Source organism: Rattus norvegicus, chromosome 3, assembly GCF_036323735.1.
Source record: "Rattus norvegicus strain BN/NHsdMcwi chromosome 3, GRCr8, whole genome shotgun sequence".
Classification (NCBI taxonomy): Eukaryota; Metazoa; Chordata; class Mammalia; order Rodentia; family Muridae; genus Rattus; species Rattus norvegicus.
Window position 1 is genome coordinate 175219104 of NC_086021.1, and position 21512 is coordinate 175240615.

At 47.4% G+C, this 21512-nt stretch overlaps 1 protein-coding gene across 1 annotated transcript in view; it reads left to right on the forward strand.

Moving 5' to 3' along the window:
- The window catches only part of Ncoa3 (nuclear receptor coactivator 3), an 80008-nt gene extending 61280 nt beyond the window's left edge, over nucleotides 1-18728 (forward strand). Inside the window, exons 11-23 of the mRNA NM_053454.1 lie at nucleotides 569-945; nucleotides 1065-1933; nucleotides 3172-3301; nucleotides 4941-5135; nucleotides 5451-5744; nucleotides 5961-6087; nucleotides 7030-7201; nucleotides 13861-14154; nucleotides 16061-16147; nucleotides 16618-16837; nucleotides 17461-17635; nucleotides 18094-18235; nucleotides 18479-18728. Of these exons, the coding sequence (NP_445906.1) occupies nucleotides 569-945; nucleotides 1065-1933; nucleotides 3172-3301; nucleotides 4941-5135; nucleotides 5451-5744; nucleotides 5961-6087; nucleotides 7030-7201; nucleotides 13861-14154; nucleotides 16061-16147; nucleotides 16618-16837; nucleotides 17461-17635; nucleotides 18094-18235; nucleotides 18479-18490 (3094 nt within the window). The 3' untranslated portion in view covers nucleotides 18491-18728. The remainder of the gene's footprint in view (nucleotides 1-568; nucleotides 946-1064; nucleotides 1934-3171; nucleotides 3302-4940; nucleotides 5136-5450; nucleotides 5745-5960; nucleotides 6088-7029; nucleotides 7202-13860; nucleotides 14155-16060; nucleotides 16148-16617; nucleotides 16838-17460; nucleotides 17636-18093; nucleotides 18236-18478) is intronic.
- The last annotated feature ends 2784 nt before the right edge of the window (nucleotides 18729-21512 follow it).

Genomic DNA, 21512 nt, shown 5'->3' on the forward strand with positions numbered 1-21512 from the left:
GGCTGAGGCAGCAGGATCTCAAGTCCTGGGCCCAACTGAGTTCACGAATTCAAGGCCAGCCCCAGTAATTTTGTGAGATGAGACCTTGTTTCAAAATTACCAATGGGCTTTGGAATACAGCTCAATATTAGAGAGCTGGCTTAGCACGTGGGAGACTCTGAATCCCAGTACTATATAAAAACAGGAAAAGTAGGGGCCAGAGAAATGGCTCCGTTACTAAGAACAGCTGTTCTTGCAGAGGGTCTGATTCCTAGCACCCATAAGGCGACTCCCCCGCCATCCTCAACTCTAGTTCCAGGGGAGCTCTGCCGCAGACAGTAGGCATGCATATGGTGAACAGACAGACAGATAGATAAAATACCAATTAAATTAAATCTATAAATTAAAAAGAAGTCAAAGTATTGCTGGGTTGACTTGGTGATTAGCACCTACATGGGGTTCTCCACCTGGTGTTGGAGTGACGCCTAGTGTGTGCTCCTAGGCAGCTCTCTCCTCTCTTCCTTCCCCTACACCTCCCTTTATGTAGTGCTGCAGTTTTAAAGTAGAACGTGTGTGTGTTTGCTTGCAGAGAACAGAATGGATGTAGACCAAACCCGAATCCTGTAGGACAAGGCATCCGACCTCCTGCAGCAGGGTGTGGCATGAGCCTGTCTCCAAGTCAGAGTGTGCAGATGCTGGGCAGCCGGACCTACGGCGTGGCCGACCCCAGCAACACAGGGCAGATGGCTGGAGCTAGGTATGGGGCTTCTAGTAGTGTAGCCTCGCTGACCCCAGGACAAAGCCTGCAGTCGCCATCTTCCTACCAGAGCAACAGCTATGGGCTCAACATGAGCAGTCCCCCACACGGCAGTCCTGGTCTTGGCCCCAACCAGCAGAACATCATGATTTCTCCTCGTAATCGTGGGAGCCCAAAGATGGCCTCACACCAGTTCTCTCCTGCTGCAGGTATCCACAGTTCCGTTTTGTTTCCGCACCCCTGTCCGTTCGTTGTATGTAGTCAGAGCTCAGAGGTTGTGTTGTCTTAGCGTGTCTGACAGTCTCTCCTGGTCTCTGTTCATGTGCAGGCGTGCACTCGCCCATGGGCTCTTCTGGCAACACAGGGAGCCACAGCTTTTCTAGCAGCTCCCTCAGTGCCTTGCAAGCCATCAGCGAAGGTGTGGGAACCTCTCTTTTATCTACTCTGTCTTCACCAGGCCCCAAATTGGATAACTCTCCCAATATGAATATAAACCAGCCAAGTAAAGCGAGCAGTCAGGATTCTAAGAGCCCTCTAGGCTTATACTGTGAACAGAACCCAGTGGAGAGTTCGGTGTGTCCATCAAACAGCAGGGATCACCCCAGTGACAAAGAAAACAAGGAGAACAGTGGGGAGGCGTCAGAGACTCCCAGGGGACCCCTGGAAAGCAAAGGCCACAAGAAACTGCTGCAGTTACTCACATGCTCCTCGGATGACCGAGGCCATTCCTCCTTGACCAACTCTCCCCTGGATTCAAATTGCAAAGACTCTTCCATTAGTGTCACCAGCCCCTCTGGAGTGTCGTCCTCGACATCAGGAGCAGTGTCTTCCACCTCCAATATGCATGGGTCTCTGTTGCAAGAGAAACACCGGATTTTGCACAAGTTGCTGCAAAATGGCAACTCACCAGCGGAGGTTGCCAAGATCACTGCAGAAGCCACTGGGAAAGACACTAGCAGTACTGCTTCCGGTGGAGAAGGGAGTGTCAGGCAGGAGCAGCTGAGTCCTAAGAAGAAGGAGAATAATGCCCTTCTTAGATACCTGCTGGACAGGGACGACCCCAGTGATGTGCTTGCCAAAGAGCTGCAGCCCCAAGCGGACGGAGGGGACAGTAAACTGAGTCAGTGCAGCTGCTCCACCAATCCCAGCTCCGGCCAAGAGAAAGACCCGAAAATTAAGACAGAGGCAAGTGAGGAGGTGAGGCACTCTCTGTTCATTTGTTTGTGCAGTTTAGTGTCACAAACCCTACACTTGCAGTGTGTAACAACATTATCAATTGTTAAACAGTGCAGTTGTTTATAACAATTACAGTTGGCTATAACGACATTATAGACTGGTGGTCTTAAATTGAAGGATAACCTTGAGGTTTCATTCACTATGGTTGCTGTGCATATGTGAGAGAGTGTGTGTTTGAGAGTTTAGTTGTGTGTGTGTGAGGGGAGGGAGGAGAGAATGTGTGTGTGTGTGTGTGTGTGTGTGAAAGAGAGAGAGAGAAAGAGAGGGGGGGTGTATGTTAAAACGTGTTCATGTGTGTGAGGGGGTGGTGCATGCATGCCTTCCATTGTGGGCTGGAGGTTGAACTGGCGGTATCAGGTTTGCTCAGCAAGCATCTTACTGACCCTATATAAGTTTTTAGCGGTCAGTCTGAAGTATTTTCACGGGAGTGGTTATGTTGGAATGATCAGATTAGGTTGTTAATGACATGGTAGATGGTTATTAAGAAAAGTTTGAGGGGTGGGTGGGGGAGCAAAAAAGAAAAGGAAGAAAAGTTTGAATTTAGCAGCATCATTTCCCCACTAAAGTGCGGAAGTTCGTGCATACGAACACGGTCTGCAAAAGCATCTTGCTAACCCCGAGTAAGCACTGTTCTAGGGAGAATGAGAAAGACAGACGAGTGTTTCATAGGCCACAGGCCTCCCTTCACCATGTCTGTTGGCAGGGTCCGTCTCTGTGCGCCTGTGGGTGCCTTGGTAAACACCACTTACCAGAAAAGTTACACACAGACGGAGGTTCCTGCCGCTAAGGATGAATCCTAGCCACCTGTCGTGGGAGATAGTGGCAGAGCAAAGGGTGCTGCTCGGGCCAGCAGAGTCCGAGACTTATCATAGCGGCTAAACCGACAGCTGAGGTGGAGATGGGGGGAGGTCACAGGACAGCAGCCTTTGCCGGGGCATTGTTATCTCAGGTCATGGCTTCGGGTTTACTGCTGGGGTTCTGTGTTTGTCTGCTTTGTTGTTGATACGTTTCTTTGGAGAGGGGGAGAGAGAGTCTTACTGTCTGTCTGTTTCTAGCTGTCCTGGGACTCAGAGTGCACACCACCACACCCTACACCACTGCTGTGTTTTACTGGTGCCTGTTTAGGGCTTCTTTTGCTGATGGCGTGATAGTTGCATCTGGTGTTACATGTAGAATAATTTGAAAAGGTTCACTTTCAGGTATCGGGAGACCTGGATAACCTAGATGCTATTCTTGGAGATTTGACTAGTTCTGACTTCTACAACAGTCCTACAAATGGCAGTCACCCAGGGGCCAAACAGCAGATGTTTGCAGGACCAAGTTCTCTGGGTAAGGAAGGACCAGAGCTTTTCTCTTTTGAGGGGTGAGGTTGGGTGGGAGCTTGAGACATGGTCTCTGTGAGGAGACTTAGCCAATGAGCTCCATGTCGGATGCAGACTTGCGTCACAGCTCTCTCAGCACAGGTGCATGTCTGCTTACACCAAGACCTGGATGCAGCAGAGCCTGCAACTTCAGACGCACTCTCCCTTCTGGTTCCCTGCACCCACTGACGTTGTTTGTGTTAGTTATTTTCCTCCTCCTTCTTAAAGCTTTTCTTCTTTTAAAATTTTCAAGATTTATTTATTGTATATAAGTACACTGTCGCTATCTTCAGACACACCAGCAGAGGGCATGGGATCCCATTACAGATGGTTGTGAGCCACCATGTAGTTGCTGGTATTTGAACTCAGAACCTCTGGAAGAGCAGTCAGTGCTCTTAACCGCTGAGCCATCTCTCCAGACCTGACTTTTCCTTTTTAAAAATTACATTTAATTTATTTTTGTGTGTGTATGTGTGTGCATGCATGCATGCATGTGCTACAGCATGGGACAGTCAAAGGACAACCTGAAGTGGCTCTCCCCTCCCATGTGGGTCCTGGAGTGGGTGGGACTTAGTCTGTCAGGTTGGCAGCAGGTGTCTTGGCTGCTAGCTGACTGGTCCCCTCTTAGGTTCCCTTCTAATTAATGTACCAGTAACTGTGAGACTTAGAGAATCCATACCTGAGCCTTGGGGGTAGACGTTTTCCATCATGGACAGTTGAATTAAACACGTGTCATTTAACCCTGAGAGGTACCTCTTTCTGTTTGGTTTTTACTCGAACCCTTCCTTCCCTGTTAAAGGATGCGAGCTCAGTGTTCTATCAAGGGCATGTTGTTGTATTAAGTAAAAAAAGAATAATTTACAGTCGTCTCATGCTGCTTACTTCTGTTCTCCGTTCTCTCTCCCCCTCCTTTGTTTCTTCTTTACATCGGACCCTCCTCCTTCCCGTTCTCCCTTTGAGAAAGGATAACCCTGGCCTTGAAACTACAGAGATTCATCCGCCTCTGCCCTCTGAGCGCTGGGACTAAGACATGGCCAGCACACCTAGAAATTACTGTTGCCCTCTTTCCTTTTTTTTGGCAACAGGGTCTCATTACTTTTAGTTGCACTGTTTCCCAAACTGACTCTTCAGATTAGTCAAAGGTTGGGTTTATTTCCTGTTTGATTGGAAGGCAGCTTAACATTTTATTTTTTATCGTAAGGTTGTAAGTAGGGAATATACTTCATGAGTACAGGAAGAACCTGTAGGAATTAAAAACATTGCTCCATTTACCTCTCCATCCTCCCCCGTCCTGTGTGGTGCTGGGGATCTGTACCGAACCTTGTGCTTGTTAAACATGGTCTGCAGAGCCAAGGCACACATCGCACATGAGCTCACTGGCCTACAGCCGAGTGCTGGCACTTGGGCCAACACACAGAGTATCGTTTGTACTTGATTTGGAATTAGGGATTTTTTTCTCTTTTTGACATACTTATTTTGTTAAAGAAAATGGCTGTGTTTGTTTTTATGAGGAAGACTTTGTGTGGGACTTAGTAGTATTTGTTTCTTACTTAAAATATTGAATTAGCAAGGGATACTAATGTGGTAAACTTCTGTGTTTCCAACAGGTTTGCGAAGTCCACAGCCTGTGCAGTCTGTGCGCCCTCCATATAACCGAGCGCTGTCTCTAGACAGCCCCGTGTCTGTTGGCTCAGTTCCGCCAGTGAAGAATGTCAGTGCTTTCCCTGTGTTACCAAAACAGCCCATACTGGCTGGGAATCCAAGAATGATGGATAGTCAGGAGAATTACGGTGCCAATATGGGTAGGTTATGTCTATGAGTAATCATTTAAACATTCAAACCAAGTAACAACTTTATATTTTAATTTTTTACTAATATACTTTTAATATGTTATTCCTTTCATGCTGTATCTTAAATAGCCCATTGGTTCAGGCCACCCGTCTAACCTGTAACAAATGTGTGGGAGTGGAGGCTTCTAGCTACTGTCTTTGTCGCTGGCCACCCCCACTCTCAGGGTGACAGTCCCAGCTACAGTAGTTTTTAATGCTTCTCCCAGCGCAAGAGGGGCTTTTGTGTTATGTGTTGGGTAAGACTTGAGTGAGCTCTATCCATTTTAGGTGGACCAAACAGAAACGTTCCTGTGAATCCGACGTCCTCCTCAGGAGACTGGGGTTTAGCGAACTCAAGGGCCAGCAGAATGGAGCCTCTGGCTTCAAGTCCCCTGGGAAGAGCTGGAGGAGACTACAGCGCAGCTTTACCAAGACCCGCCTTGGGGAGCTCCGGGCCTACCTTGCCACTTCGTTCTAATAGACTGCCAGGCGCAAGACCAACGTTGCAGCCTCAGCCGCAGCCGCAGCAGCAACAGCAGCAGCAACAGCAGCAACAGCAGCAGCAGCAGATGCTTCAAATGAGTAGGCTGTCCCTTTCAATAAAAAATGAAAATTGTTCTTTTGAGCATGGGGGTGGGGTAGGGTTGAGTACAGGGTTTCTCTTCGTAGTCTTGATTGACCTGGAGCTCAGTCTGTAGACCAGGCTGAGAACTCAGAGATCCCCTGCCTCTACCTTGTGAGTGTTGGGTTAAAGGGGTGTGCTACCACCTGGATGAACATACTGTTTTGCTCCCCCAGGAGCTGGTGAGGTTCCCATGGGAATGGGCGTCAGTCCCTATAGCCCAGCAGTGCCATCTAACCAACCCGGATCGTGGCCAGAGGGCATGCTCTCGATGGAACAAGGTCCTCATGGGGCTCAAAATAGGTAGGGTTTTATTTTGTGATGTGGGAATGCTTACGTTGGATTTAAGAGTCTGAGCAGAGGCAACTCTGGGAGTGTATGGGAGACCTTGTTATTGTTGACCTTGCCATCTGCTGGTGCTGAGGCAGGGCATCTGGAAGGGGAGAGGAGGCAGAGCTACAGTTCAGCCTTCAGGACTTCCAAAAGGTCTCTTAGCGGTGATCTCCCATAGAGTGGTCAGCTGCAGTTGGAAAAGACAAGCTCTCTTAGGTTTATAAGTGGTATTCAGATACTGTGCCTCAGTTTTTCTAGAAAAATATTAAAAAATTAAAAAATGCATATGAATGTTTGCCTTCATGGCTGCCTACGTATGCAGTGTCCACGGAGCCCAGAAGAGGGTGTCAGGTCCCCGTGACTGGAGTTACATGTTGAGCCTTCATGTAGGTGCTGAGAACTGAACCCATAACTGCTTAGCCATTTCTCTATCCCCTAATGATTAACCTTTTGAATAATGGATCATTATTTTCTAAAATCATCTAAATATTTCAGTCGTCTGGGTGGGAGTGACCTGTTACACTATCTTTTCCTTTTGTAACAACAGAAAAGGCTGGGGTTCGTTCTGCACCTTTAATTTGTTCAATCAACTACCACTGAGCAACGTCCCTACCCCGTCCTTTTTAAAAAGATGCAGAGGCCAGAGGTCAGCGGAAACACAGACTTTACCTGAGCGTCAGGGTGGGCATTTTATAACTCTGAGCACTTAGCGCTGAACAGGAGAGACTGCTGGCTGTGAGTTTGAGGCTAGACTTAGTTATATAGCGAGACTCTCGGAAAACTTAAAAACCCAAACAAAACCAGCACCAGCCCAAGAGCGCTGGTTTGCTTTTCTGTGGTCCTGGCTGGGGAACATGGGTCCTCATCACCTCCAGCCCAGCAGCATTGGAGCTGACTCAGGTGTCTCTCTAGGCCTCTTCTTAGAAATTCCCTGGATGAGCTGCTCGGGCCGCCTTCTAACCCAGAAGGCCAGAGTGATGAGAGAGCTCTGCTGGACCAGCTGCACACGCTCCTGAGCAACACGGACGCCACAGGCCTGGAGGAGATCGACAGGGCCCTGGGAATTCCCGAGCTTGTGAGTCAGGTGAGTGGCAGTCAGTGTGGGAACAGCAGTGTCTGCACATTCATGTGGACAAACATGGCTTAAAGTAAGACTGCGTGCACCTCTGTGTCACTTGTGGGAGAGTGTATTTGTCCCTTTCTACAGCCAAAGAAAACATCTAACGGAACCACTACAGTTTTCAGAGTGCTGCTTACTTAGATTTTTTAGTTTAACTTTCTTTTAAGAATATTATTTAATGTTTATGGGTATTTGCCTGTATGCCTCTGTGCACTGTGTGTGTCCTGGTGCCCACAGAGGTCAGAGGAGCATGTTGGATTCTTTGGGACTGAAGGTACAGACAGCTGAGAGCCACCATATGGATTCTAGGAACAGACCCTAGTCCTAGAAGAGCATCCATTTTTCCAGCCCTTTAGGATAATTACCAAATTTTAAAAAATTTTAGATTTATTAATTTGACTATATTGTGTGTTTTGCTTGTGTGTATGTACACACACACACACACACACACACACACACACACACACACACACACACATTATAGCATGTGTGTGCTTGGTACCTGCAGATGTTAGAAGAGGGTATTTGTTCACTTGGGGCTGGATTTAAAGAGCTCAAATGTGGGTTCTGGGAACTGAACCTGGGTCCTTGTCAAGAGCCCTCTCTTAGCCCCACTGAGTGCTACTTACTTTTATAGCATTTTCTTCAGCCGTGTTGGGTGTGCAGGATATGCCAGGGAAGGCAGGCCGTGTGTAAACAAGGCTTATAGCCAAATCAGAGCATTGTCGTCTCTCGCCTCTTTGTATATTCATCTCATGAAAATATACTTTCACAATTTTATTTTTGTTTTTCAAGAAAGACAGAATTTCTCTGTGTAGCCTTCTGGCCATCTTGGAACTCTGTAGACCAGGCTAGCCTTGAACTCAGGTTCATTTGCCTCTGCCCCTCCAGTGCTGGGATTAAAAGGATGTGCCGCCATGCTCAGCATCCCAAGAACTTTTGAAATATCATAGATGGTTATTTCTGTTTACGTTGTACTGGGCAATGTTCAGATCTCTGTCCAGCCGTAAACCAAGGGTAGGCCTCAGTTGCTGGTCGGAAACAGACAGACAGACAGACATGCACAAGGAATTGCATGGGAATGCTTGTTTATGTGCTGCCACATGTGTGCTGTGGAAGCCAAAGAGGGCTTTGATCTCCTAAACGTGAAGTTAGAGGCAGTTATCAGCTACCTGATGTTGGTGCTGGGAACTGAACTTTGACCCTCTGGAAGAACAGCCAGTACTCCTAAATGTGGGGCTATCTCTCCGGCCCTCGCCTTAGAGTTCTCAAAGGGGCAGGGGAAACAATGCCAGTTCTGATGTCCCACTTCAGAGATGCCAATCACACCTAACCTGACACTGGAGAACAGCTGAATCTGGTGTGCGCGCGCTCGAGTCTGAGTGACACCTGACCCTGGTGCTGACGACCATGCTGCGTTTGGTCTGACATTCTTCCTACTTGCTGGGTCTAGGCCTTCATCTACAATTCTGATGAGTGAGTGCACCAAGTGTGGTGGTGGCGGCTTTCAGTATCAGCACTCTGGGAACCAGAAGCTGGTGGATCTTAAGTTCAAGGCAAGCCTGGTGTTTATAGCAAGTTCCAAGCCATCTAAAGCTATATCGTAAGACCCTATCTCAAAAACCCAAACAACAACAAAAACAGCTTCTGACAAATGGAAAGAATATGTAGCATCAGCCTTAAAACCCTCTCTGAGCAGCAGAGGGGGTGTTGTTAGTAACTGGGGTGTTGTTAGTAGCTGGGGTGTATACACCTCTAGATTTAAAGCAGTGCATGTAAGCCTGTGAGTACGTGTGCATGCTCACAAGGGTGACAGTGATAGTCACTATCATTGTCAGCCATCAAGGTCTCATTCTGCTGGCTTCGCTCTATGAATCATGCCGCCCTTCAGCCTTTGTGGGGTCTGTGGCTGTAATCTCATCTTATGTGGATGCTGTCTATCGTGCAGCTGATCACACATGTCTCTTTCTGCCTTAAGAAAAGGTGTGAAACTGGGGCTGGGGATTTAGCTCAGTGGTAGAGCGCTTACCTAGGAAGCGCAAGGCCCTGGGTTCGGTCCCCAGCTCCGGGGGAAAAAAAAAAAAAAAAAAAAAAAAGAAAAGGTGTGAAAGACCAATGTGTCCGGTGTCCCACCCACTTGCTTTGGAAGCTAAGTCAGGAAAGTCACATGATTCTAGGATTCTAGGGCAGCATGTGTTAATTCCACCAAATGAGAGTAAGGACCATTACTCAAACTCTCTAGTCAAATTAAGTAGGCTTTATTTCCTTCCAGACAGGGCTATTTCCCTAAAGCAGGTTTGAGAAAATAGAATTGGACATAGAAGAAGGTGGGGTTTATGTGAGCCTCAAAACTTCAAGTCTAGGGGGATTTCAGGGGTTTTTTGTTCTGTAGGAACTTGGCAGAACATTCAAAGTTCTTTGGCAGAGCATCTTACTAGGGCAAAGGTTAGGGTATAGGGTGTGGGACTTGTCAGATTCCAGAAAACGGGTCAAGACTTAGTTAAACCCAAGGTTTACAGAAAACAGGAATGAACTTATTTTGACCTTGTAAGGCAATAGCTTGGCCTGTCACGTCAGGACCCTGTGTCAGGGCTGTCACGTCAGGACCCTGTCTTGGGAAGGAAACGGCACTGGCTCTTTCTGGATGAGTAGTTCAGGTTTTCCTCTGTCAGCACCATTGTGTGGTTTAGACGGATAACCACACAAACAACAGAGTGTGATTATTTTAAAAACCTGTTTACTAACATGATAAGCAGCGAGGTGACTGGCTCTCACCGCACCTCTTCACAAGCGTGATTATCTCGTCATGTTTGCCGGCCATCCACCTGTGTTTTACAGTTTTCCAATGGGGTTTTGGGCTGAGAATTTGGTTTCCAGGATGAGTAGAGCTCACGCCTAGTCCTTTCAGTATTTATGTTCCCCGGCCGGCCATATGCAGTGTGACACTCACAAATGCTGGGCGGTGTACACTGTGAGCGGTTTGTCATACCCTCCTTTTCTTTAGCTTTATTTTCAATTTAAGAATGTTGCTGGGCACAACTTTAATTTCAGCAATGAGGAGGCTTATGTTGTGAGTCCCAGGCCTTCCTGGTCTACAAAGTTCTAGGACATCCAGGGCTATGTAGAGAAACCCTGTCTTGAAAAACAAAACAAAACACCCCCCCCCCCCAAACAAACAAACCTAAAAGAAACCATCAAAATTTTCAAAATTGTGTCTAATGTGCACAGTAATTTATAACAGTGAAATGCTGGGGAAATCCCAGAAGCGAAGTTGTTACCTGGGGAGCATTTAAATGCTATCTAAGACATCTATAAAAATAGCCATAGATGACAAGTGACACGGTGATCAGTTAGTCTACAGACACTGTCCTCTTGGGCTGGCCCAAACTGGCACTGTGAATTCGGTCTCTGGAGCTCACGTAAAGGTCCACATGAAGAGAGGAGAGGAGCAACTGTAAAGCTGTCCTCTGACCTCCACGTGTGCACTGTGGTGTGCACACACACACATCTCTCACACACAGCGATAATAAAAGTAAAATGAAAGTGTTATTATGATAGGTATGTACAGTATGGTGCCTGTAATCCAAACAGGAAATGTAGAAAATGCTGGATAAATAACCCCCAGGAACAGAGAGGTCTGAGGTATGAGGTGGCCCTTAATGGAGTGGCCAACAGAGACTGCAGGAAAAAGTCTTGGCTATCTGCTTGTACTATATTTACCAATGGGTTCGGTTGGCTCTCAGAACCTCCTAAATTCTTTACATTCACTTTAGTAGAATGTGCAAGAGAATGTAGCATACCACGCCTTAATAAAGATGTCTGTGTTTGGAGTGAGCAGGGTTGGAAAGACAAGATGTAGGAGCACAAATGCTGGTTATTGCGAGGGCCCTGGGGAGTCTCTGGAAGGGTCCTGGGAGTGGAGTGCATAGAACAGAAGGAGGGGAACAGCAGTGCGGCACCCTGAGAAGACAGGAGGATGGGGTCCTGGGGAGCCAGGGCCTGTGATGTAGGGGAGATTTGAGGAAAGCAGCAGCTTTTCTTTCCTTGGGGAGGTGGGGGAATTGTGAAAGTGTAAGTTTAAGGTTCGGGGACACCCAGATTCATTTGCATAAGCCACCTGAGTTCAGAAGTCTCCTTTGGGGTAGAAAGCATAGTTTGATAGCTAGTTGTCCTTTGTGCCTGAGAATATCCAGGCAGGAAGTATCGTGAGAGAAGAGGAAAGCCTGAGAGTGAGCCTCATGGACACTCGACCCTTATCCAAGCAAGGGAAGGCTAGAGTGGAGCCTGGGTGGCTGTGGGGTAGATAGCAGGATACAGGACAGGGCTGCTCACTGTGCTCCTGGTCTGGGGCCCAGGAGAAGGCAGAGGTACACAATGCCCCTGACGCTCTAAGCTCCTCCTGCAGAACATGCCATCCAGTGCAGGTCAAGCTGATGCCTGACACCTAACACAGACCTTGAGGGACAGTGGTGGGTGACCACCCTTAGCATGTAACTGGGGAGTGCACTCAGAGATTGGAGATCTGGAGAGGTGCTTCTCCTGGCTGACCTATTGTTACATAAACCATCTTTTCCTGTTCACAAATTATGGGAGAACATCAGATTTGTAAAGTTTTATTACAGTTTATTTTGTGTGTGTCTATCCATGCTTATTGCATCCCACATTGCACACATGGAGCTCAGAGGACAGCCGATAGGGGTCAGCGCTATCCTTCCATCATGTGAATTCTGGGAATCAAACTCAGGTTGTCAGAATTTGTGGCAGAGGCCTTTACCACTAAGTCATTTCATCAGCCCTAAAATGTTTAAAAACATTGTGTGTGTGTGTGTGTGTGTCTGTGTCTGTGTCTGTGTGTGCGCGCGCGTGCATGCGTGCACGTGCGTACATGTGCCCTTCCTATTCCTTCAGGACTTTCAGGAATCTGTTATTCCACTGTTCAAGCCGGGGCTTGAACTCAGGTCGTCAGGTGGGGCAGCAGGTACCTGTACTTGTTGAGCCACCTGGACAACCTATAATTTATCAGTCAGTTCCACTGTACAGAGTTATTTACTTCTAAAAGTTAAAACAATACACCAGTTTTCTTTATTGATAATGTTTGAAAGCCAGAGTTTGATTACCTCCATTCATTATTACATTTCAACCAGGTCAGCCTCCGCTTCCCCCTTCCTTTTGAGTCTTGGTCGTCCCAGTATACAGACTTGAATTCTGAACCCACACAGGAGTACACAAGACTTACAGCCGCTTCTTTGAGTCCAAGAAGAGCAGGAATACACAAAAGTCATTTATAAATACTCATGCTATACTTATTCCACATAAATGAGTGTTGAGAAGGTAGGAAGGAGTTCCCTAACCCTCCTTTTCTTTGCCCCCAAAAGGCAAGACGAAAAGGACGTCACAGAATTCTTGTTGTAGTTTGTCCTAGCATAGAGAGCACTCGTTTACTCAGCTCTCACAGCCACCTACATTGCCAGTGAGAAGGAACTGTGTAAGACTACAGCGGAGTGGACTCTTGGTCAAATTATCCCCACTGTAGCATTCTCCCGAGGCTCCATCTGTGACCATGCAGTTCCTGGTCGCAGACGAGCTCCTCTCTGATCCTCTGTGGCCACTCTGGTGTACTGCCCACTGCTTAGGCCGCCCTTCAGCCTGTCTCCCGTTCTCTCTCAGCTGACCGTCTTCATACTACGAGGAGTCACCTCCTTGTAGTGGGAAGGAAGCATGGTCCTAGGAATAAGAGTAAAGGTGTGAAGGTCCTGTATCCATGTTTCTGGGTGTGAACCTACTCCTCTTGTGTGTGTGTGGGGGGGGGGAGGGTGGGGGGGTTGGAGTTGAGGACAACTGAAAAGATTTTAGGGAAAAGGGTCAAGGTTGCCTGCCGTGTAGTTGTGAAAGGTTCTTTGCCTCAAAAACGTGTTCCAAAGTAGCCCAGAAAAAATTGTGTAGTTCTAGGCTGGGCATGGCAGTGCACGCCTTTAATACCAACTTTTGGGAGGCAGAGGCCGGTGGATCTTAGAGTTTGAGGCCAGCCTGGTCTACAAAATGAGTTAATTCCATAACAGAGAGGCTACACAGAAAGACACCATCTCCAAACAAAACAACGAAACAACCCAACAACGCCAAGCAAGCAAGCAAGCAAGCAAGCAAGCAAGCAAGCGCGCGCGCGCGCACGCACGCACGCACGCACGCACACACACACACACACACACACACACACACACACACACACACACACACACAACGTTGTAGTCTTTGAAGACTCCAAAGCCCCCAATTCCACTGACCTGAGAATGCATTTGTTGCTCACTGCAATTTTCATTTATCTCTGGTGGTTTGAGAGGTGTGTGGTTCTTACTGTGTAGAGCTCTGGTTTTGAGCCAATAGTATTTCTGCAGGTATTAAATGCATTGTAGCTAAAGGCCGAGTGTGTGTGTGAGTGTGTGAGTCTGCCGTGTGTCTTGGTCCTGTGCAGCTTTAGGCAGTGACCCTGATTTGCTTCTGGGTTCTGAGCCACACTGTCCATTCACATGGACTGACTGACTGACATTTTTCCCTTCGTTTGCAACATTTGCTTTTGGTTGCTTTCTCAGATGCAGCTAACCATTCATTTGTGTTTGATGTTTAAGGGACAAGCTTTGGAGTCCAAACAGGATGTTTTCCAAGGCCAAGAAGCAGCAGTAATGATGGATCAGAAGGCTGCACTGTATGGACAAACATACCCAGCTCAGGGTCCTCCACTGCAAGGAGGCTTTCACCTTCAGGGGCAGTCCCCGTCTCTGAACTCTATGATGAGTCAGATTAGCCAGCAAGGCAGTTTTCCTCTCCAAGGCCTGCATCCTAGAGCCAGCATGGTGAGACCAAGGACAAACACCCCGAAGCAGCTGAGAATGCAGCTTCAGCAGCGGCTGCAGGGCCAGCAGGTAGGCCCTGTGTTTTCCAGGCTGACTTTCATGCTGAGTTCTCCATGGCCCTTGCCGCTGGCCCTCCACTCTTGCTAACTAAAGGAATTGGGATTCCTTTTGCTTTCACTTCTCTGTAAGATTTTGTTTGTCAGACAGTTCCTTGCTAAGGAGTATGTATTAAACTTGGTATCTTTCTGTGTGTCTATTCGTTGGTATAACATTAGCAATGGCAAAATGGCTCAGTGGGTGTGTGCTTTCCAAGGCAGCCAGTTTAGTTCTGAGAGCCTTGCTTACTGCATGGCTTTAATCCTAGCCCTTGGGAGGCAGAAACACAGGTCTCTGCGAGTCCCATGGGCCAGCCTGGTCTACAGAGTGGCTTAGGACTGCACAGTGGGCTGTCTCACAGAACAGAACAGCTGGAGGAACAGATGTCCTGACAGCCCTTGGAAGGCATGTCCCCTGCATTTTGTTCTAAAGACAAGATCTTTAATTGCCCAGGCGAACTTGTAATTCTCCTGCTTCAACCTCTCACACAGGGATTGCAGGCATGTGCTAGCACCCCTATTGGCTCAGTATTTAATGGAAACCACTTCTTGGTGTTTTTAAAGCTTTCAGTTCTCTGGGGCTGGAGGCATGCTCAGCGGTAAGACTATGTGTTGCCTTTGCGAGGGGCCTAAGCTTAGCTCCTGGCACCTACGCTGGGCAACTCACAGCCTAACTTTGTTCCGGTGGATCAACACCTCTTCTTTCTGACCTGAGAAATTTCACCCACATGCAGACACATTCAAAATAAGAATAAATATTTTAAAAGAATGTTTTAGATAGGATTTTATTTCTTCCCATTGTTTCCTTAATCCGAAGCTGCTTTAAATCGTAATTGTTTGTATGGCTACACAGACTGTGAGTGCTGGTAAGTGTGACACACGGTGGCAGTAAATCACTTGAGTAGCAGAGTGGTTGAGCTTAGAGCCCTGTAAGCTGGAGTCAGGCTCTGACTGCTTCAGAAGTGGGTTCAGAACTAGGGAAGTTGTGTGCCTGTGTGTGGTCCTATTTTATATCTTCTTCTTCTTCTTCTTCTTCTTCTTCTTCTTCTTCTTCTTCTTCTTCTTCTTCTTCTTCTTCTTCTTCTTCTTCTTCTTCTTCTTCTTTTTTTTTTAAAGATTTATTTTATTTATTCCATGTATGTAAGTACACTGTTGCTGTCTTCAGACGCACCAAAGAGGGCATCAGATCCCATTACAGATGGCTGTGAGCCACCATGTGGTTGCTGGGATTTGAACTCAGGACCTCTGGAAGAGCAGTCAGTGCTCTTAACCACTGAGCCATCTCTCCAGCCCTATTTTATATCTTCTTATTCCTTTCTATGAAATGCTCACTGCTGTCTGATCAAGACAAAGTTGTTAATTTGATTGTCTGAACAGTCCCTGGAGAAACGCGACACTGTGAGGCCATTGAGCTCCTGTGTTGCTTAAGTTGTTAAGCTTGTCCTTTGTGACAAACAAAGCTTTACAAGGAATTGTCACCCTTCCTTCTTTTCTTTCAGGACACGGTTTCTCCCTGTAGCCCTGGCTGGCTTGGAATTTCTTTTCTTTTTTTAAGGCTCACTGTATTTTTAATGTGTTTGTGCAGTCCATTGCCTGTACACATACATGTGCCTGCAGAGGCCAGAGGTGTGGGGTCCACTAGAAGTGGAGGTAGTGGTGACTGTGAGCCACCATGTAGGTGCCGGGAAAGGAGCCTGGTCCTCGCAGTTTAATTCTGAGAGCCATCTTCCTTCTGCAGAATGGAAACAACCAACCCAGTTTAAATGTGGCTTCCCAGCTCAGCGGGTTTGGGGGATCTTGCTGGGTGGTGGTAAGGTTTGTAAAGCCCATGGGGCTCACTGACCTCTCCACTTGACCTGACTAACCTTAACTCTGGTCAGTTTTTAAATCAGAGCCGGCAGGCACTGGAGATGAAGATGGAAAGCCCCACTGGTGCTGCTGTGATGAGGCCCATGCTGCAGTCCCAGGTATTTTTTTTTTTCCTAGCAGAGGAGGGTCCAGTCCAGGCTGGGCTCCTGCCCGGCTGGTCCTTAGCCCATGCTTGTTAAAATAATTCTGAAGTTTTTGTAAGAATTGGCTGTCACACAGCCCCTATACTTTCTCTTTCAACCGCACTCTGGCTTGGTAGTGATGAGGGGCTGGAGAGAAGTGGCTGCTTCATTAAAACCATCAGTCAGCTCACCCAGATCGGTTTCCTTTGTGGTGAACTACTGTATTGTAAGAGAGCCGCTGAGCATTTGGGAACGTGGAAATGCTTCTGACCCTGGGCAGGGAGGGCACATGCTCGCTGGGCAGCATTTGGAAGCCATGGGAACGATTTTTGTATACTTCCCTTTAGTTACTGAGAAGACACTTGTGAGTGTTCTGTCTGGTTGATAGCTTGTGTATTGCGGGGCCCTCTATGAACTGAAGTTAATTGGTCTCTCTTGGCTCCCAGCAGGCTTTCTTTAATGCCCAAATGGCAGCCCAGCAGAAACGAGAGCTGATGAACCATCACCTGCAGCAGCAGAGGATGGCGATGATGATGTCACAGCCACAGCCTCAGGCCTTCAGCCCACCTCCCAACGTCACCGCTTCCCCCAGCATGGACGGGGTCTTGGCAGGCTCAGCAATGCCACAAGCCCCTCCACAACAGTTTCCGTATGCGACAAATTATGGTGAGCCTGGCACGTGATGCCCTTCCCATATAATAGTACTGCTATTAAAGTCACAAGCTTCACCAGGTCTGCTGTGTGTGTGTGACACAAAATGCTGCTCACTCCATCTTGTTTGTCAGGAGAACTGTCTGGTGGAGCTGCAGGGAGCTGCAGGGAGAGTGTGTGTTCTCTCAGTTAGCCATCTTTTTTAGCCCTAGCAACCTCTCCCCCTTATTTGAGGAGGATCACATAACCCTCCTCTTGCCTGTTCTTCATGCCCCAGCATTGAAAGATGCTTCTCTGGACACTTGAGCCTGAGGGACAGATCCCAGATACAGGATCCCTTTTTTGCTCAATAACTTGGGCACTTACCATGGTTACTCTAATCAGGCCTGCCTTTGGGGAGATTCTGGGATAGACTAGGATAGATAGATGCTATAAGAGAGTGCGGCCCTGCCCACCCTGGTGCTCTAGGCAGCATCTTTCCTTCTAAACCAATGACCTTGTCATCTTGGTGAGAAGCAGAGCAACAGAGCAGCTATGTGTAGACTTTTCCGTCCTTCCCTCCCCATCTTTGTTGATTCTAGCATGCCGAGAGCCTAAGGATGCAGCATTGAGCACTGATTTCTGTTCATTTCTTCAAGGAATGGGACAACCGCCAGAGCCAGCCTTTGGTAGGGGCTCTAGTCCTCCCAGTGCAATGATGTCATCAAGAATGGGGCCTTCCCAGAATGCCATGGTGCAGCATCCCCAGACTGCACCCATGTATCAGTCCTCAGAGATGAAAGGGTGGCCATCAGGGAACTTGGCCAGGAATGGGTAAGTGTGTGACTTACTTTACATCCTATGCTGGGGCTGGGCCCCGTTTCCCAGTCACACTTGCTGGATGGAGAGCTGACATGCTTGGCTCTTAGAAAGTGAGGCACGGGCGGTGAGGTTGCTTTGTACTATGCAGTGTCTGAGCATGCTGAGTCCTGGCGGTTGTGAAAGTGAAAATAGGAGGCCGTCAGGCTGTCAAGTTTTTCTCAGGCTGGGCGAGGTAGCGCATGCCTTTAATTCCAGCACTTGGGTGACAAAGGCAGGAGGATCTCTGTGAGTTCAAGGCCAGCCTGGTTTATATAGGGAGCTCCAGAGCAGCCATAGAGAGGCACTGTCTCAAGCAACAACAACAGATTTCTCTGGTGTTTTCTGTCTAGAGGAACATTCGATAGATGGACTGTGACAGTCTGTCCTGTGGTCTGAATTGATTTGGAAGTAACATTACCCTCTCTTCACAGCTCTTTTCCCCAACAGCAGTTTGCTCCCCAGGCGAACCCTGCAGCATACAACATGGTGCACATGAACAGCAGTGGTAGTCACTTGGGACAGATGACCATGACTCCCATGCCCATGTCTGGCATGCCGATGGGTCCTGATCAGGTACGAGCGTCTCCCAGGAAGCCTTCTTTGTTTAGACCCAGAACCCTAACAGTGTTCTGGGGATTTAAACAGCGGTCTGGATATAGAACTTACACAAACTACTACAGTGTTTTGAAAGCATTTGGTTTGAAGGCCCTGTGCTGTTAGATATTTGTGTTGAAGTGGATTCTAAGAGCGGTGCATGGCAGCGTACGGACAGTGGGTGGTTATCTGCTGTGCTGACCCTGTGTTCCTCTGTTACAGAAATACTGCTGACATGTCCCTGGTGGGACCGAGAAGGAAATCACTGTACAGATGACACTGCACAGGACCATTGGGACATAAGGAGTCATTGTCTAGGCATCCAGCTTGGAAGCAAGGCCAGCGTGACCACCACCGGGTGTTCCCAAGTGCTGTCATCTGAGCAGAACTGGGTCTCAAGCTGAAGCGCACTGTCTACCTGATGCCCTGCCTCTGTGTGGCATGGTGTTCTGCCTCATGAGGATGTGATCTGGAGATGGGATGTTCATGATCACCACTCTCTTACGTCACTTCCTTCTGCCCCACCAGCCAAAGTCTTCACATAAATCTAGATGGCTAGGGTTTCTGTCCTGCAGCACTGGAAGGGGAGCACAGACTGCCTTGAGGCAGCAAGTGGCCCTGTGTCCTCTCCTGTCAGTGCAATCAGTGTTTCTACGCTCGTGTCCTTTACAGGGGTAGTCCCCAGAGTCTGTTGTCCTGGATCTCCTCCTGAGGAGGTCCCCATACCCCGTAATTCTCAAGGATTTGTCATTGATGTTTAATGGCTTTGCAGAAGGGAAAATGAGGTGGCAATATTGAATTTTCCCGCCCCAATGTGCAGCCAAGTGCACTTTACTGAGGAAGTCACAGAGAAATGCAATGTTCTTGAGGGCATGAGGAATGGTGAACCACATTCCTGGTTTTTGTCTGCACTAATCTGTTAGGACAAGAACATGATTGTTTTTTGTTTGTTTGTTGTTTCTTTCAAGTACTGGCGTCACCCTTTGCCTATATGGTAGAGCAATAATGCTTTGAAATAAACTTGTGAAACCCACGGCCAGGTACTGCACTCTGAATCAGAAGCTAGCAGTGCTTCTGTGAATACACTTCTTTTTGTAAATATGATCTTTTAAGATATTGTATTATGTAAAAATATGTACATACCTTTTTTTGTAGGCCACAGCAGCTCATTTTTACAGAGTTTGTGAAACTAAATATTTAACATTGTCGATTTCTGTAAACTCCATGCAGTGAGGCTACAAGCAGAGGAGAGAGACATCAGCAGTGCCCAGCCTGCGGGCAGGGCAGCCTGCCGCTCCCTCGCCTCACAGGCCTCACTCCTTGATCTCTTAATCTAAAGGCTTTTTAAAGCGATCATTTGTTTAGATGTAGGCATTTAAATTTTTTAAAAAATTTCTTTACCAGAGAACTACGCACTTTGTTAATTTTGGGGGGAAAGAATAGATATGGGGAAATGAGCTTTAAAACAAAAACAAAACAAAAAACAAACAAAAAGCACCAAGTTTAAAGACAAAACCGAAGCAAATTGATTTAAAAAAGAATCTTGTGGTTTTTTTTTTTTTTTTTTTTTTTTTTAAAGCAGTCCGTAAATTAAACGATAATAATTTTGGAAAACTTGAGTATGTAGCCCGGGTGATTCCTGTTACTTAGGACTGAGCCCCACATTTAGGTCAAAGGCCCTGGGCCCTTGCTGTGTGTGGTCTGGTGTCTGCCCAGCTCTCCTGTTGCTCAGCTCATGGGGTCTCTTCCTACCTCTCCATGGCATCAGGGTGCTGAGTTAGAGTGACACCTCAGCCTGTGCCAGCCCCTCCCGCCACCTCTCTGCCTCCTGTTGGCACCTGTCCTAGTCAGTTTGGAGTAGGGAAACCAAGCGTATGTAACACCCATTTTTTGGGTTTCTTAGGTTCAAACAGTTAGATGACATTAGGTTATTAAAACATCTGTAGCTTTCAAGTCTCTGGTGTCATTTTCTGAGAGCCAGTTAGTGTTTCAAAGTCAGACGTCTAACCAGCTCTCCATCTCCCGGAAGGGAGTACCACTTCATTCTCAGAGCTCTCAGTGAGTAAAGCTTGAGTTTCCAGAACACCCCCCCCCCCCAGGGTAGATTAGGTCATAATGGACACCCCCTGTGATTGACCCACTGTCCCTCTGCCCTATTTCATTGTGTGCTGTTCTTTGCAGATGACACCTTCAGAGCTGGCCGGGCAGGGCTGAGCCTTCCTCGCTTAGGTGTGTAGGCCAGGGTGGTGCTCCTCCCCTTGGAAAGACATTTAAAACCCAACTCTGGTTCTTCCAGCACCCCGGCTCCAAGCTAACTGGTTGGCACCTCCTTTTTGTATGGGGAGAAAAATGAAGTTTATTATGTTTTTATATTTTCTACTTCCTGATTTTTATCGGTGCCAGTTCAAAATTCTGATTTCCTTTTACTAGCCTTTGGGATGATTTGTTGTTACCTGAATTGCCCTTTAATCTTTTTGGGTCATTCTCTTTGTACTTTTCTTGCCTACCTCGCCTCCCCTCCTCCCCAGCCCCTCGTTAAACCTAGGTGTCTTTGGGGCAAACAGTATAAAAGTATTCTTTTCATCTGCTTTTACGATGTGGGGACATTTTCAGTACCTACTTTTTTGCTGAATCCAAAGATATATAAATAAAAAAATGTATTATTTTATGAAGATCAAAATGATATTAAGGATACACGTTTCTTCAAAAATAAACGAGGCTGTACTGTTTCTGTTGGTATTAGAGCACTTCCTCTCCAGACTGCCCCCATCGGCTCATCAGGAGGAGACGCTGAGGTGACTCGGGGGCCACACAGAGGGTTGCCACTTAACAACTTGCCCATTCAGTCCCTTTCTGTCTATGGCGGTCGAGGGTTCTGTCCCCAAGCCTAGCTTAACCAGGAGCAAACCTCTAGGCTGGCTGAAATCTGGCCCTGCCTTGAAGCACAGGGGTTTTTACCTCCAGCGCAGGCGATTAAAAACGGGGCTGAGTTTTGTTTTTCTTTGCCTCCTCCCTTTTCCTCTTCCTTTGAAAATGCGGAGTTTTGAAGAAGACGGGAAATGTCACTCCAAGAGCAGTAAATTCTCAGGAACTGACCGACACCACTGAGAACACATTGGGGGTTAATCACGGTTATATTAAGTGTCACTTCAGACGATGTCATCCTTTACACTGCAAGGAGTCAAAACCACGTCGAAGTCGGTGACTCAGTTGGATAGAGCTTTGGACGCCTTGCCGACTATCTTGTAAATAAAGG